Raw genomic sequence first — 16,844 nt, 5'->3', positions numbered from 1 at the left:
GATTAGCCTCTAACTAGGCGAGAGACCTAGAGACAAATGAGTTCTGGTCTGTAGCTCGGCCTATTTAAAAAAAAAAAAATTTTTTAGACAGTTTTACACCATCACAGACTGTCAGATCCTTCTAGCTGAAATTGCATTACCTTCAGGTGTAGAAATAAAGCTTTCAGGAAACTCTACAGGTGCATAGTTATAAAATCAGAAAACAGGTTGCAGAAGATGCTTATGTTGTGTCAGTTGTAAATGTATTACACAGTGCAACCTTTGAGCATTTCTCAATCAGTCACCCTAGTATTTGTAGTGTTAAACATTTGTGGTTACTTTGTAAAAGAACTGATCAAATCCATCAGTGTAAATGCATTCAACATAATCACAGTTTCATTCAGGCTTTGTGGTGGTTTCATTTAAATTACTCACAATGTGTACTTGTGTTAATGTAGTGTGATTTATAAAGTAGGGTGCTAAAAATGCAAGTACACGTACACAGCACATTAAAGAATGAAAGCATACTTTTGTTGTTCGAGACCTAGTTCATGGTTCTTTCATTAGGGCCAATCTAATCTAACGGCTGTCCCCTGTGGATGCCTGTCGGCCTTATTCATTTTGCATGAAAATAAGACTCAGCCAATTCTTTCATTACTCTCATTGTTATATGGACCCGATCATGAATAGAACATTATTTATGTCATTAAGCCATGTTTAATTTTGTTATTTTGCTTAATAATTACACGCTCTTATGTCTGCGCCAAGCTGAGCAGAACTATGTACTGTGCACAGGAAAACACATCTGTACAAATTTTCTATATGTACATGTAGCCTAGATTTAACCTCTATATTAAAAAAAAAAAGAAAAAAAAAATCAATTGTTGAAATTCAAAGAAAAACAAAAAAGAAATAAATGTTTCCACCATTTGTGAGTGCATATACAATATATAGAGTTAATCAGTTTGTTAGGCTATTTCACATATAGCAGAATTTTTTTTTCATGAAAAGCAACCTACGTACATTACACTGTTATAAGGCATGACTCTGGGGTGTTAAGTGATCATGATAACCAATACTTATTGTGGAAAATACATTGTGCTGTGTTAGAGGCCCAGATCCTCCAGAAGTTTCTATAACACAAATTTACATCATGACTTTGCTCAGAGTGAGGGTTCAGGATCTTCCCAGTCGATGAAATTGACATTTGGCCTTTAAAATGATTAGGTTTGGAAACAAAAATGCCCTGTTAAGATCACATAAACTTGCAATACATGATAATGCATGTTAGTTCTGCTTGGGATGTTTTAGAAATATCCTGTCTGTGCACAACTTGTTAACCATGTCAATAATTAACAATACACACAATGTGTGTGATCCCAGACTTGGACGGAACACTGAATACAAAATGAATATTTGATTCACAACTTGTTGCACAGCACAAGGGTTTCAGTGAAAATGTCATGTACTTTATAATTCATTGCCATGATTCTTAGAATAGTTGTTTCATTAATTTAATCATTCTTATAACACTGAAGAACATGTTCAACATGGCAAAAACACAGCTGCCAAAAAAGGAAATCATACACTGAAAAACATTATTTGTTTTAGAAAAATTAAAACTGTCTTGAATTAGGCCATAATGAGAAGGTCTTTATTCCACAAAAGCATAGATAAAGTAGAAATATCCACTGTGGTCACAAATAACACCAAGACAATACAGAAAGTGTGATTTGCAATCTGTCCTGGGATGTTTTGCAAGATGGCATTCTAAATGACCATTATTTATTGTTCATCCTCTTGTTCTTCTCAGGAAAGCCAGGAGGCTGCTCTCCCGTTCACAGTTAAGAAGAGCGTGTAGACAACCATGTGAGCAGATCAGCCTGCGTAGGGTCCCTCAGGGGCCAGCGCAGATACCTGTACTGGCACCCCCTCACCCCAGTTTACGGATGCGAGGCCCAATTGTGATCCATGACTGACTCAAGGCTGCATTGTTCCCACAGCCTTTTCTGTCAGTTTTTCATTTGCTGCCAAATTCTGCACTGCACAGGCCGATAAAAAGCTTCTAATTCCTCTTTTTCTGGTTCTTGTACATTTGCTTCCTCTTCTGGACAAAAGGCTCCAGTGCACACAATAATAATGCATTTAGCTAATTACCCCACTTAAATCATACATGTACATTCAATACCCTCTTGGATCGCAGCTTCTACTTAAAGGGATAGTTCATCCAACAATGAAAATTCTCTCATCATTTACTCACCCTCATGCCATCCCAGATGTGTATGACTTACTTTCTTCTGCTGAACACAAATTAAGATTTTTAGAACAATGCATGTGAATGGTGGCAAGAACTTTGATACTCCAAAAAGCACATAAAGGCAGCATAAAAGGAATCCATAAAACATCAGTGGTTTAATCCATGTCTTCTGAAGCGATCTAATCAATTTTGGGTGAGAACAGACAAAAATGTAACTAATTTTTCACCGCACATCTTGCCATTGAAGTCTCTAGGCACGATCATGACTTCAAGCTAGCTTACACTTCCTAGTGCTTAACGCATGCGCAGAGCACTAGATGGTGCTAGGAAGTGCAATAGAGCTTTAAAATATGATTTCTAAGGAGTCTGCTGATGTTAAAATTTATAGTGAAAAAGGAGTGACTTTTTTTGTCTGTTCTCATCATAAATCAGTTATATAGCTTTTGAAGATATGTATTTAACCACAGTCCTATGGATTACTTTTATGCTATATTTCTATGCTTTTTGGAGCTTAAAAGGTTTGGTCACCATTCATTTGCATTGTATAGGCCTAAAGAGCTGAGATATTCTTCTAAAAATCTTCATTTGAGTTCTGCAGAAAGAAAGTCATACACATCCGGGAGGGCATCAGGGTGAGTAAATGAGAGAATTTTCATTTTTAGGTGAACAATTCCTTTAATACTCTCTTGGAACAACATGAGGGTGGGAAAATTATGACAGAATTTCCATTTTGGGGTGGACTATCCCTTTAAGTACAAGCTTAACTTGAACACTTTTACCTGGCAGCAACTTATAACATCAACTCTGAACACTGCAAGTGTTTGATAAGAATTCTAAGGCTGTAGGGTCTAAACTTACAGGGTTCCACAAGTGGCCTTGCCACTTATGAGTATCATGTACAGAACAATGCTGTCCACTCTCAACAGACTTTTTTTTGAGAAGTATTAGTGTACTCTTTGTAATTTCAGTTAGCTCTGCAATGAAGGGATTCATTTATTTCTCTATATCTTCTATGTGTATAATGACAAGTACAAGTTTGTGAGCTGTTTTATATTGTATTTAAGTGAGAACTGGACATAACTTTCAGACAGTGTATGTTGCAAGCTACTGGTTATTCCTCAGTTCAAACAATGTGTTTAACTGAGAGCATGTTCAATAGATCCTTTAATCGAAGACGTTGTGTTACTGGCTATAATGATTCAAAGAATTCACACGCAACTGCTGCAGATCATGTCCCCTGGACATTACAGACTAAAATCTTTGTCAATATTACCATTTGGCGCTATCTTTTTTGAAAAATAAAATTACTGGCATAAGGACTTAAGAGTAGAAAAAAAAAAAAACAGGAAAAGCACATTTAAGCACTAGTCTTTCTTCTAACTGGAATTTAAATGAGAAATTCTCCTTTGACCTCTGACAAATGTTGACGTAATTAAAATTCATCATCCAGGCTGTTTATATCGCATGTAACAGTGATAAGCTACTTTAGATTTTTTATGCCTCATACATTTATGTTGTATTTCATTGTATGTCATACGTTTACTGAAATATGCTAAATAAAAAAAGCTCAGTACAGATTGTAAGTCTGTGCACTACGAAAAGCAGTTCAGTATTTGTTTACTGTAAATTAATGCAGAAAATAAGAATACAATTACAGAAAAGCATGTACAATATATAACTTAATAGGACAAAATTACACTGTCCCCAATTTAATTCAATCTTAGTATAAACATAATAATACCTGTTTTTTTTTGTTTTGTTTTTTATGGTATTGAGGGGGAAAATGACTATTGTTATTTTTATTCCGACCAGTAAGTGTAAGGAACAACTATTTCTCAGGTAGGTCAACGTTTTCTGTTGTTCTTTGCACTCAGCTGGAACTTTGTCAACCCCAAGGAATTGGCTTTTCCTTTCAGAGTGTCTCAGAACCATGCATTCAATTATATAGTTTGGCATAACAAATTATACTTACCCCTGGTAAACCCATCCTATTGAGGCTACAGTCAAATGCTTTTGAAGGCACAGCCTCCATAACAAGATGTGTCAGCAGCATAAATATGATGTGTCTGTCAAAGTTTGCCTGCACATACTGAACTCATGTGACTTTGTATTAAACTCTGGCATGCATGAACTCATCAATCTTTTTCTCTTTAAGTAACATGGCAGCAGTTTTTAAAATGGCAGCTGACCTCAAAGCAATTGTTCCTGTTTTTTCCATTTTAGTGTCATTAGTTATAGGCCTACAATATGTAAAATAAACACCATTCCAACATTCTTTGGAAGAAAAACATGACAATGCATTTTGGGCCCTAAAGTGTTGGAAAATACTGACGAATTTAGAAAAAAAAATCTGAGCTTTCTTTACATCCTTTGCCTTTTAAGATGTAATGAAACAGTGACATACAACTCTCATAAAATTTTCAAAAATGTGGGAGTATGTTATCTACAGGCCTATTGTTACACTGCAAACATTTAATAGCCTGGTATATCACACAATGTATGAGAATATACATTTCTATACACTTATGTGATTATTAGTTTATTAATAACTTTCATATGCATGTGCAATGGGAAGAGTGAATAATACAGTACGTTACTACGAAACACATTGTGAATTAATAAGAAATGTCAACAGCACAAATGTCTTGGATCTGAAGCTTGGGAAGCAGGACATTCATTTCAATGTGAAATTAACAGTTTTGCTTTGACAACTGGTAATAAGAGAATTGAGTAAACTTTAAACTAGTGGTCAGGAAATGTGAGGCCGATATCGGTCTCCGATTGTTTAACACTAAGATCGGCCAATACCGATACCATGTTTTTTTAAAGTGCTCTTTGACACACTTTTGCAAGTTATATTGTGCAGTTATATGTTTATGCCCCACACAGTAAAATTACGGTAACACTTTTACATAAAGGTTCCATTTGTTAACATTATTTAACAATGTTACTGTAGTTAACATGAACTAATGAACTTAATGTTAGTTACAACATATACTAATACATTTTTTTAATCAAAAGTTGTATTAGTTAACATATGAACTATGAACTAACAATGAACAATTGTATTTTTATTAACTAACATTATGATTAATAAATGCTGTAAAAATATATTGTTCATTGTTTGTTCATGATATCTAATACATTAATGTTAATGAATGGAACCTTTTTATAAAGTGTTAACAAAATTGCATTAAAATTACATTAATTGAGAATTGCTAACATTTATTTGTATTGAAAACAGTTATGAGTAGTTCTGCTGTCAACATCAAAAGGTCATTGTGACATACTGGTAAGCAGTACAAACCATGAGAGCATCACACACAGTAGAGATACGTTCAAAATAAGAAATATATATCCATTACAAGCTCTAAAACTGCTCCAGTAAGAAATCATTAATATCTATGATTTATTTACTGTCTTTGGCATTTTGCTGTAACACAAATCACTAATTATTAAGCAAATGTGTAAAGACACGGTGCCGTTATTGAAGGTTAAACAGTTACATCTGTTATTAGTGGTATTGTGACCAACATTAATCTGATTTAAATTGGGATCCTCACAGAATAGCGCTGAGATGAGTGACTGATGATGAGACATTGAAAGTACATGATATTCATTGACAGAGAGTGCTCATGTTGGAGTGATTAAAGATAAAAGCAATCATGATGGCTCAAACAGTCTCTATTGCTCCACACAACATCTGATTGTCACCACTGGCATTACATCACGTATACTCAGATTTGTATTTGCATGTTTATTTGTTGTTTAATTCATTTTTATACCCGTTAGCAGCCTCTTTATCCTCTTCCTGCTCACAGCGTAGCAAGTCAGAATTACTACCATAATGACTCTAGAAAATGGGCAACTTAATATTCATACACATGTAATTCTTAAATTTTTTTAAAAACAAAACGCCATGTTCATCTGAATAACAGCATGTTTGAAAGTTTACATTCGTGAATGCTTAGAACTGCCAACACCCTCCAAAGGCCACTCTGTCATGCTTCAAGGGCTGATAAAGAGCTCATTTATTAGAGTAGCAGTGTATGTGTCACGAATCCCGCCTCTGTAGTTCCTTCCACTCACCACCAGAGGGCGCCATCACCTGAGTATTGACTTTAACTCTCTAAACTCCATTTCCCATAATCCCCGTACCTGGCACTGATTACCTGCTCACCTGTTTCCCATTTACTCAGCTATTTAAGACTCATTCTCACACTCTGTCATTGTGAAGTCTTGTCCTGCCCTAGCTGACATTTCTGAGCATTATCTAAGTTTACTGCCTTATTTGTGTATGATCCTGGACTGTTTACCCTGTTTTGATCCATTGCTGCCTGCCTACGGTTACTGCTTTGTTTACCTGGATATAACCTGTGATTGTCTGCCACCTGTCCTGACCTCTTGTCTGTTTATTGACTACCTCTCTGGATTGCCTTGGATTTTACTATTGCTGGTGATTGACCCCTGCCTGTCTGTATTACTATGTTTATTGTTATTAAAGCTGCACATGGATCTCAACTCTGTTGACTCGTCATTACAGTATGTGTGATTCCCTGTATACTGCAAAAAAGATCGGCCCTAAATCTAGGCACGATTTAGATCGTTGACCGATCGATCGCTGCACCCCTCCTTAACTTTATTTCTGACGCTGTCGAAGTCTCGGCAGTTTCTAAGTTGAATCGATCTGCCATGTTTTTTGCATCCTTTATCTGAATGAATTCAATTTCTGCTTTTTCTCCCCAATTTGGAATGCCCAATTCCCAATGCACTCTAGGTCCTCGCCTCAATCCGGGTGGCGGAGGACTAATTTTAATCCTTAATTTGTCCGGCTATATATATATATAATCTGTCTATCTATCAGTGGTGTAGTCAGGGCCATATGCACATATATAGATGAAGTCAGAAGTTTACATACACCTTAGCCAAATACATTTAAACTCAGTTTTTCACAAGACCTGACATTTAATCTTATAAAACATTGCCTGTTTTAGGTCAGTTAGGATCACTGCTTTATTTTAAGAATGTGAAATGTCAGAATAATAGTAGAGAGAATTATTTATTTCAGCTTTTATTACTTTCATCATATTGCCAGTGGGTTAGAAGTTTACATACACTTTGTTAGTATTTGGTAGCATTGCCTTTAAATTGTTTAACTTGGGTCAAATGTTTTGGGTAGCCTTCCACAAGCTTCTCGCAATAAGTTGCTGGAATTTTGGCCCATTCCACTAGACAGAGCTGGTGTAACTGAGTCAGGTTTGTAGGCCTCCTTGATCATACACACTTTTTCAGTTCTGCCCACAAATTTTCTATTGGATTGAGGTCAGGGCTTTGTGATGGCCACTCCAATACCTTGACTTTGTTGTCCTTAAGCCATTTTGCCACAACTTTGGAGGTATGCTTGGGGTCATTGTCCATTTGGAAGACCCATTTGCGACCGAGCTTTAACTTCCTGGTTGATGTCTTGGTTGCTTCAATATGTCCACATAATTTTCCTTCATGATGCCATCTATGTTGTGAAGTGCACCAGTCCTTCCTGCAGCAAAGCACCCCCACAATATGATGCTGCCACCCACATGCTTCACATTTGGGATGGTGTTCTTCAGCTTGCAAGCCTCACCCTTTTTCCTCCAAACATAACGATGGTCATTATGGCCAAACAGTTACATTTGTTTCATCAGACCAGAGGGCATTTCTCCAAAAAGTAAGATCTTTGTCCCCATGTGCACTTGCAAATTGTAGTGTGGCTTTTTTATGGCAGTTTTGGAGAAGTAGCTTCTTCCTTGTTGAGCAGCCTTTCAGGTTGTGTCGATATAGGACTCGATATAGTTTTATTGTGGACATAGATACTTGTCTTCCTGTTTCCTCCTGGGATTGATCTGCACTTTTCACACCAAACTACACTTATCTCTATGAGACAGAATGCATCTCCTTCCTGAGCAGTATGATGGCTGCGTAGTCCCATGGTGTTTATACTTGCGTACTCTTGTTTGTACAGATGAATGTGGTACCTTCAGGCATTTGGAAATTGTTCCCAAGGATCATCCAGACTTGTGGAGGTCCACAATTTTTTTTTTTTTTTTTTCTGAGGTCTTGGCTTATTTTCTTTCAATTTTCTCATGATGTCAAGCAAAGAGGCACTTAGTTTGAAGGTAGGCCTTAAAATACATCCACAGGTACACCTCCATTTAATGCCAATTAGCCTATCAGAAGCAATTGGCTGATTGCCTAAATGGTTGACATAATTTTCTGGAATTTTGCAAGCTCATCACGTTCGCACTTAACACGTTTTTGCATCTGTCTGAGCTGTTTTTCAATGTAAAGCAGCGTCTCGCACAGGAACGCCTGTAAAAATGGGTCATTCCTACAATTCTGTGTCATTTAAGTCCCCATTACAAGTGTGTTGTATTTATATTGTTTAATTTCACCTGATTACAATTTTGATAGGCTTGTTAAAAAGAATAAAGACTTTGTTACACACTTCTGTGGGCTTAAAAGTTAAATTTTAAATAATTGAAATCCTTTTCTATTGCACTATGTCACTTCCTCATGTCCCAAAACTGCATGTCAAACATCTTTAACAAAAATAAATGCTAAATCACTGGATTTCTATTTTTCCCCCACATACAGTTAAGAGTTTAGTGTTACATTCTCTCACTAACAGGTATTAAAGTGTGGTAAATGTGTAATTTTAACACTGATAGTGGAGTTTTTTTGTGTGTCCCTTGATTTATTGCACACCCTGTTATGTCATGATACTATGACCTTTCATTGAAGATATACTGTATGTTAGGAAATGACATCACACACACTGGAGGTGGACATCAGCCATTCAGCCAACTCCTCCTCATGGACTGCACCAGATTTGCCAGTTCTTGCTGTGAGATGTTACCCCACACTTCCAACAAGGCACTTGCAAGTTCCCAGATATTTCTGGGGACAATGGCCCTAGCTCTCACCCTCTGATCCAACAGGTCCCAGATGTGCTCAATGGGATTGAGATCCGGGCTCTTCGCTGGCCATTCCATTCCACATCATTCCAGTCTTGCAGGAAATCACGCACAGAATGAGCAGTATGGCTGGTGGCATTGTCGAGCTGGAGGGTCATGTCAGAATGAGCCTGCAGGAAGGGTACCACATGAGGGAGGAGGATGTTAGGGGTGCCTGCAATGACAACAAGCTCAGTCCGATGATGCTGTGACATGCCGCCCAAGACCATGATGGACCCTCCACCTCCAAATCAATCCCGCTCCAGAGTACAGGCCTCGGTGTAACGCTCATTCCTTCAACGATAAACGCGAGTCCGACCATCACCCCTGGTGAGACAAAACCGCGACTCATCAGTGAAGAGCACTTTTTGCCAGTCCTGTCTGGTCCAGCGAAGATGAGTTTGTGCCCATAGGCGACGTTGTTGCCGGTGAAGTCTGGTAAGGACCTGCCTTACAACAGGCCTACAAGCCCTCCGTCCAGCCTCTCTCAGCCTATTACGGACAGTCTGATCACTGATGGAGGGTTTGTGCATTCCTGGTGTAACTCAGGCATTTGTTGTTGCCATCCTGTACCTGTCCCACAGGTGTGATATTTGGATGTGCCGATCCTGTGCAAGTGTTTTTACACGTGGTCTGCCACTGCGAGGACGATCAACTGTCCTTCCTATCTCCCTGTAGCGCTGTCTTAGGCGTCTCACAGTACGGACATTGCAATTTATTGCCCTGGCCACATCTGCAGTCCTCATGCCTCCATGCAGCATGCTTAAGGCACATTCACACAGATGAACTTTCGATGAGTCAGTAGAAAGGTTTCTTTAGTGTCCTAAGTTTTTATAACTGTGACCTTAATTGCCTACCATCTGTAAGCTGTTAGTGACTTAACGACCATTCCACAGGTGTATGTTCATTAATTGTTTATGTTTCATTGAACAAGCATGGAAAACATTGTTTAAACCCTTTACAATAAAGATCTGTAAAGTTATTTGGATTTTTACAAAATTATCTTTAAAATACAGTGTCCTGAAAAAGGGACGTTTCTTTTTTTGCTGAGTTTATATGTAAATGCATTTCAGACTCACCAGACGGAGTTACTGTTACCAGATGGAGGATGTAGAACAATGTTGCAACAAGATGTTGAGTAACTTTGGGTCTGTTCTCTACAGGGCGGAGTAGTGGGCGTGGCAACGGTCATTCCGATTGGCTGAGAGCACTGTCGGTTACACAAACAAGGCAGGCAGTTAGAAAATTGAAGCAGGAGGAAGTTATAAATCTTACCATAACCACACTGACTGAGGTCTAAGTATTACTTTGAAAATAGAGCTTATTTTTGACACGTTAATAATAATAATAATTTAAAAAAAAAAAATAAATAAATAAAAAAAAATCAAACGACAGGAACGAGAATAATTTTTAGTTTGTGTAGAAAGCCAAACAATTGTGCAGTAGTTATCGCAGCAATCCGTTCATATACAGCATTAGGCTGATCAGATATTCTGCCTTCCTAAATTCTCTCTATGTGAGTGTAGATGGAGTAATTTTACATCCAAGGAACCATTTTTACAGTCCATTTGTAATATTACAACCCATGCAATAAAATCACTGTCGGCTATGTGAAGTCTGGAAGTTGAGCGCCCCCCCTTTAAAAATACATTTACTATAGATTTCGTGCAAACTAGTGCAATAGTTTTCAATCGTACAAAAGAGCTTCACGTTTCACTCAAAGTTTGTACAATGTTCACACCCCGCAAAACACTTTAGTTAAATTGTTTATTGTTATTTAGATCACTTACATACTACAACAAACTCATATCATGTTTTTCTCTCTATGCGGTGCCCTTTCGACCTCACGACATCATAAAACACTTTTAAAGCAAAAAGATCATAAAATAAGAATGAATGAATTTGTCGCCAAAATGTGATTAAAGTGATTGAAAAGTAGATTGGGTAATGTCTCAATGCTACACTAAGATAGAAAATTAGGGATGGGAAAACAAGAGTGCAGACTCAAAACGTACTACTGTTAGTACTTTGTGGCGCTGGAGCTCCAGTGGCGCAATTGGTTAGCGCGCGGTACTTATACAGCAGTACAAAACAAAGCAATGACGAGATTGTGAAATTGAGCCTGACCTGCAACAGGCTTTTGCACGATCATAACAGAGGGCGTTTCTCGGTGCTGTGTAAACATCATAAAATGGTTGATCAACTTCCATGGTCACTTAACAAAGCAGTGCGGCAATAGCCTACTGATTTAGAGTGCTGCACCTCATAGTGTTATGTTGTACGGTTGTTATATTGTTAATCGGTTTATGTAACATGAAGAATTTTGTGTGTGAACAGTGGTAAATAGAACGGAACTGGCTATTCAAGTGTACTATGACGCTCAGTAGGCTCTAGAGGGCAGCATTGCCTCAGTAAAGTAGCACAGTCTGCTCTTCCTGATTTTTACACTCTTGAAACCTACGCCACGTGTTAAAACCACAGCTCACTTGAACCTTTCTTGCACGGTTGCAACATTCCTCTCTTGAGGTGTGTGACTGAGAGATCAAAAGTGTTTACGAAGATTCATTCTAATTATATAGTTGAGAAATGTAGGCCTACAATTTATTTATTTTACAGCTGTGTTGGAGTGCTAGCAGTATTGTTTCATGTGAATATGCTTCATGTATTAACATTCATTTGTCTTTGAGGGATAGACCCTCATGCTATCGCAGATGTATATGACTTTCTTTCTTCTGCTGAACACAAACAAAGCATTTTAGAAGAATATTTCATCTCTGTAGGTCCTCACAATGCAAGTGAATTGTGGCCAACATTTTTAAGCTCCAAATAGCACACAAAGGCAGCATTAAAGTAATCCATAAGACTCCAGTGGTTAAATCATTGTCTTCAGAAGCAATAAGATAGGTGTGGGTGAGAAACAGATCAATATTTAAAGGAATAGTTCACCCAAAAATGAAACTTCTCTCATCATTTACTCACTCTAATGTTATCCCAGATGTGTATGACTTTCTGTCTTCTGCAGAACATAAACAAAGATTTTTAGAAGAATATCTCAGCTCTGTAGGTCCATACAATGCAAGTGAATGGTGGCTAGGCTTTTGAAGCGCTAAAAAAGAAAAAAGTCAGCATAAAGATAATCCATATGAGGTTTAATAAATGTCTTCTGAAGCGACCCAGTTGGTTTTGGATGAGAACAGACACAACTCCTTTTTCACTGTACATTTTGCCATGGCAGTTTCTAGGCACGATTCCAAGCTCATGATTTCAAGCTCGATTACACTTCCTAGGGTTCGATGCATGTGCAGAGCGCTAGATGGCGCATTAGGAGGTGTAATCATGTTTGAATTCAAGATTGCCAAGTAGACTGCCATCAAGATGTACAGTGCAAAATGAGTTACATTTTGGTCTGTTATCACCCAAAACCAACTGGATCACTTCAGAAGACAGTGATTTAACCACTGGAGTTTGATGGATTGTGTTTATGCTGACATTATCTGCTTTTTTAAGCCTGGCCACCATTCACTTGAATTGTATGGACCTGCAGAGCTGAGATATTCTTCTAAACATCTTCATTTGTGTTCTGCAGGAGAGAGAAAGTCATACACATTTAGATGGCATGTGGGTGAGTAAGAATTGTCATTTTTGGGCGAACTAACCCTTTAAGTTCTTTTTTACTATAAATTCTCCTCCATGCCTAGTAAGTGGCGATATGCACGAAGAACGCGAATCACCAAATATAAAAGAAGAAGAATGTGTAAGTGACAGTGGAGATTGATAGTAAAAAGGACTTAAATGTTGATCTGTTTCTCACCCACACTTATCATATTGCTTCTGAAGACATGGATTTTACCACTGGAGTTTTACTTTTGTATTATGTATTACTTTTATGCTGCCTTTATTTGCTTTTGGAACTTCAAAGTTTTGGTACCGATTCACTTGCATTGTATGGACCTAGAGAGCTAAGATATTCTACTAAAAATCTTTGTGTTCAGCAGAAGAAGACATTTGGGATGGCATGAGTGTGAGTAAATGAGGAGAGAATTTTCATTTTTGGGTGAACTATTCCTTTAAAGCAAGGCATTTGATTGTCACCCTTTCTGCACTCATATTTATTTAAATTTACATTTTTGTCTTTGTAAAAGTGATGATACAACAGTTAGTTCCAGTCCTTTAATCTGATTGGACAAGTGGTGTTCCAACAGTGCTGATTGTTCATATAACAGAACTGGAACGTTTCACTGTTTGTATCACTCTACTTATCTGTGTTCATGGCATTCCAGATCAGAGATATTGCCTGGAGCAAGGAGCGGGTTTTTGAAAGATGGATTGGAGTGAAAGATGGATGGAGTAAAATAAAAAAGAAAGTTCCTTGGTTCTTGTTTATAGAACTGTTGTATAAAAGCAGTATTACTTTTGTAATCGTGCTGTGGGATTAAAAATCAGCATGGCTGTGCTTTCTAGTGCCCACGGCCGAATTGTGCCGACATACAGTACAACAGCACACTTGCTCACGTAATATTGATTAATTGTAGTTCGTGTATGGTCTTTTCTGGGTTCAGAGGTCTGTGTTGGATGTTGATGATGTGTGTATGTATATATATATATATATATATATATAATATCGAGGTGTGGAATGAAATTCTCCCTGGCTGTTTGCTATCACTGTAAGCTTGATAATGTGTGTGTTTTTTTTTTTTACATTAATACCTAATACCTTATAAGAAACCCTAAGTATTCTCAACTGGGCATGAAAATCGATTAAAATAAGAAGCATCGGATAAGCAATACTAAATGGGGGAAACGATTTTAATAGTGTCTTTAAATCAGAGCCATTACCACCATAGACACTGAATAGGAAATGTCCCAGACAATATTCAAATTAATGTATATGCTCCCACAAGGCCAAATTACGAAAAAATAAATAAAACCAAATTGCATACCATAGCTATGCAGGTGACACCCAGATCTATCTAGCCCTATCTCCAAATGACTACAGCCCCACAGACACTCTGTGCCAGTGCATTGATGAAATTAACAGTTGGATGTGCCAAAACTTCCTTCAGTTAAACAACAACAAGACAGTGGTCATTGTATTTGCAAACAAAGGCGAAATTCCCAAGGTGAATACATACATTGACTCCAAGGGTCTAAAGACAAAAAATCAAGTAAGGAATCTTGATGTCATTTTGGGGTCAGACCTTAGTTTGAGTAGTCACATCAAAGCAATAACTAAATCAGCCTACTATCATCTAAAAAAATATAGCCAGAATTAGATGTTTTGTTTCCAGTCAAGACTTAGAGAAACTTGTTCATGCATTCATCACCAGTAGTGTGGACTACTGCAATGGACTCCTCACCGGACTTCTCAAAAAGACTATTAGACACCTGCTTCTCATTCAGAATGCCACTGCCAGAATTCTCACCCCAACCAAAAAATCAGAGCATATTACTCCAGTCCTCAGGTCCTTACACTGGCTTCCAGTTACATTTAGAATTGATTTTAAAGTACTATTACTCATTTATAAATCGCTCAATAGCCTAGGACCTAAATACATTTCAGATATGCTTGTTGAATTTAACCTAACAGGTCATTAGGATCAAGTCAGTTAGACATACAGAGGGTTCACTCAAAACAAGGTGAGACAGCGTTTAGCTATTATGCCACCTGCAGCTGGAACCAGCTTTCAGAAAAGTCAGATGTGCTCCAACAGTAGCCACATTCCAATCCAGACTAAAAACACATCTGTTTAACTGTGCATTTACTGACTGAGCACTGTGCTGCCCTTACTGATTGCACTGCATCATTTTATTTCTGTATTCTTTTTCTTTTTATTCATTTGAATAATTTGTTACTTATTTTTTACATTCAATTTTTTACTTTTTAATCTCATTTCTTGTTCTTAATTTGTTTTAAAATTAATTTGATCTTGTATTTTCTTTATCATTTATATGTAAAGCACTTGTGTATGAAAGGTGCTATATAAATAAACTTGCCTTGCCTAACTTCTCAAGTTTTTTTTTATTGCCTTGTCATGGCTCATGGATTACCATTAAACCCAAATCAGCATGAGTGCATATGTATGAGTGTGAACTTGTGCTTGTAAAGTGTGGGCAGGTTTAAGTGGTTACGAGGACTTTTTTTAGGTTACAAACTGGTAATTACAAGGGTATTATGCTATAAATGTGGTTTATGAGGACATTTCTAGTGTCCCCATAATTTAAATCGCTTAATAAACATACTAAACGACGTTTTATTGAAAATGTAGAAATGCAGAAAGTTTTTTGTGAGGGATAGGTTTAGGGGTAGGGTTAGGGGATAGAATCTATAGTCTATAGTCATTATGTCTATGGAGAGTCCTCATAATGATAGCTGCACCAACATGTGTGTGTGTGTGTGTGTGTTTCAGTGAACACATTGAGTAATCAGTGGTTGAAGAAAGAAGACATTTATGGGAACAAAACTGGAAAAATAAGTTTAGACACATTTTTGGAGAGAAGATGATAGAGGAAGCTAGATAACAGAGAGAAGAACACACACACACACACACACACACACACAATGAACGAGGGTGAGAGGATTGTCTGGATCAGATTTCTGTGGTAATGGTGGGGTGGGTCAGTGGTTAAACTGCTCTCACAAACACATTCCAGAGCTGAGGCAGAGCGCATCTGGTGTGCAAGTGCAGACAAGATTAGAGCCAAGAGCTTCCTTGCAGCACCTCTATCTACCTCCCTTTCTCTCTGTTTCTTCCTCTCAGTCACTATTTATTTATTTTTCTTGAATTCTTTAACACCGTGGTTAAACTTGGAAGTTTCTTGGAGCTGTGTTCTGGTCACCCATCTGTGATCCATGAGAACTTGGTCATCATTAATCATCGATTGGGACTTGGCTAGTTAACAAGTTAAGTGCATCTGTAAGTCATATATGTCCTTCAGTGGTCGGTTCATAATATACGACTCACTTCCCTATTGGAAAGACTCAATTGCTGCTAACCAGCATACTGTTTGTTGTGTTTTGGATGCTGATGCCAGCATGGGATGCTGTTATGCTGGTGCTCTTACCAGGCTTCTTAACTACCTTAACTAAAAAGCCTCCCTTTGACAAGCATTTTTATTTTATTTTTTTGCTGATGAGCAACATGGCTTTGCTGGTCCACTAGTAAGACCAGCGCTAAAACCAGCATTGACCAGTGTAAACTAGCATGGAAATTTATGCTGGCCTGCATAAGATCAGCCCAGTGCACAAGATCAGCTTTAGTACACATGTGCCTTTACTCACAATTTACTGTGAGTCTCTACCATCTGTTCCTTCTTGGGCAGGCTGCTGGAGTTCTTGTCTGGGTAAAGACACAGTATAAGAGTTTGGATTAGGGAATTTATAATTGGGCCTGAATTATATCATGACGTGAGTCGGGATATCTCGAACATTTGTGCACCGCTGTGAGGGTCTCGGTTGACGTGGGGGACCTCATGGAGGTGCATCGATTGATCGTATCTATGGAGACGAGGCTTTCCACCCTGATCACAAGAATGGACGATGCTGAAAAACGGGTTGAGTTTCTGGAGTCGGCCGAGGGAGAGCTGCAGACTGGCATGCCTGCTACTAGGACTGATGTGGA

The 16,844-nt window shown here is 37.9% G+C and overlaps 1 protein-coding gene across 3 annotated transcripts in view; it reads left to right on the top strand.

Moving 5' to 3' along the window:
* The window catches only part of LOC127427262 (metastasis-associated protein MTA3-like), a 40,782-nt gene extending 36,945 nt beyond the window's left edge, over window positions 1–3,837 (top strand). For 2 of the 3 annotated variants that reach the window (XM_051674751.1, XM_051674750.1), the window contains exon 19: window positions 1,793–3,837. In XM_051674751.1, the coding sequence (XP_051530711.1) occupies window positions 1,793–1,958 (166 nt within the window). In that variant the 3' untranslated portion in view covers window positions 1,959–3,837. The remainder of the gene's footprint in view (window positions 1–1,792) is intronic. The other variant, XM_051674752.1, reaches the window with a different exon arrangement.
* Window positions 3,838–16,844: the final 13,007 nt, after the last annotated feature.

This window comes from Myxocyprinus asiaticus, chromosome 36 (genome assembly GCF_019703515.2).
Source record: "Myxocyprinus asiaticus isolate MX2 ecotype Aquarium Trade chromosome 36, UBuf_Myxa_2, whole genome shotgun sequence".
In the NCBI taxonomy this organism is placed as follows: domain Eukaryota; kingdom Metazoa; phylum Chordata; class Actinopteri; order Cypriniformes; family Catostomidae; genus Myxocyprinus; species Myxocyprinus asiaticus.
The sequence above is the reverse complement of the archived record's forward strand: the minus strand, read 5'-3'. Positions and strand labels throughout refer to the sequence as shown.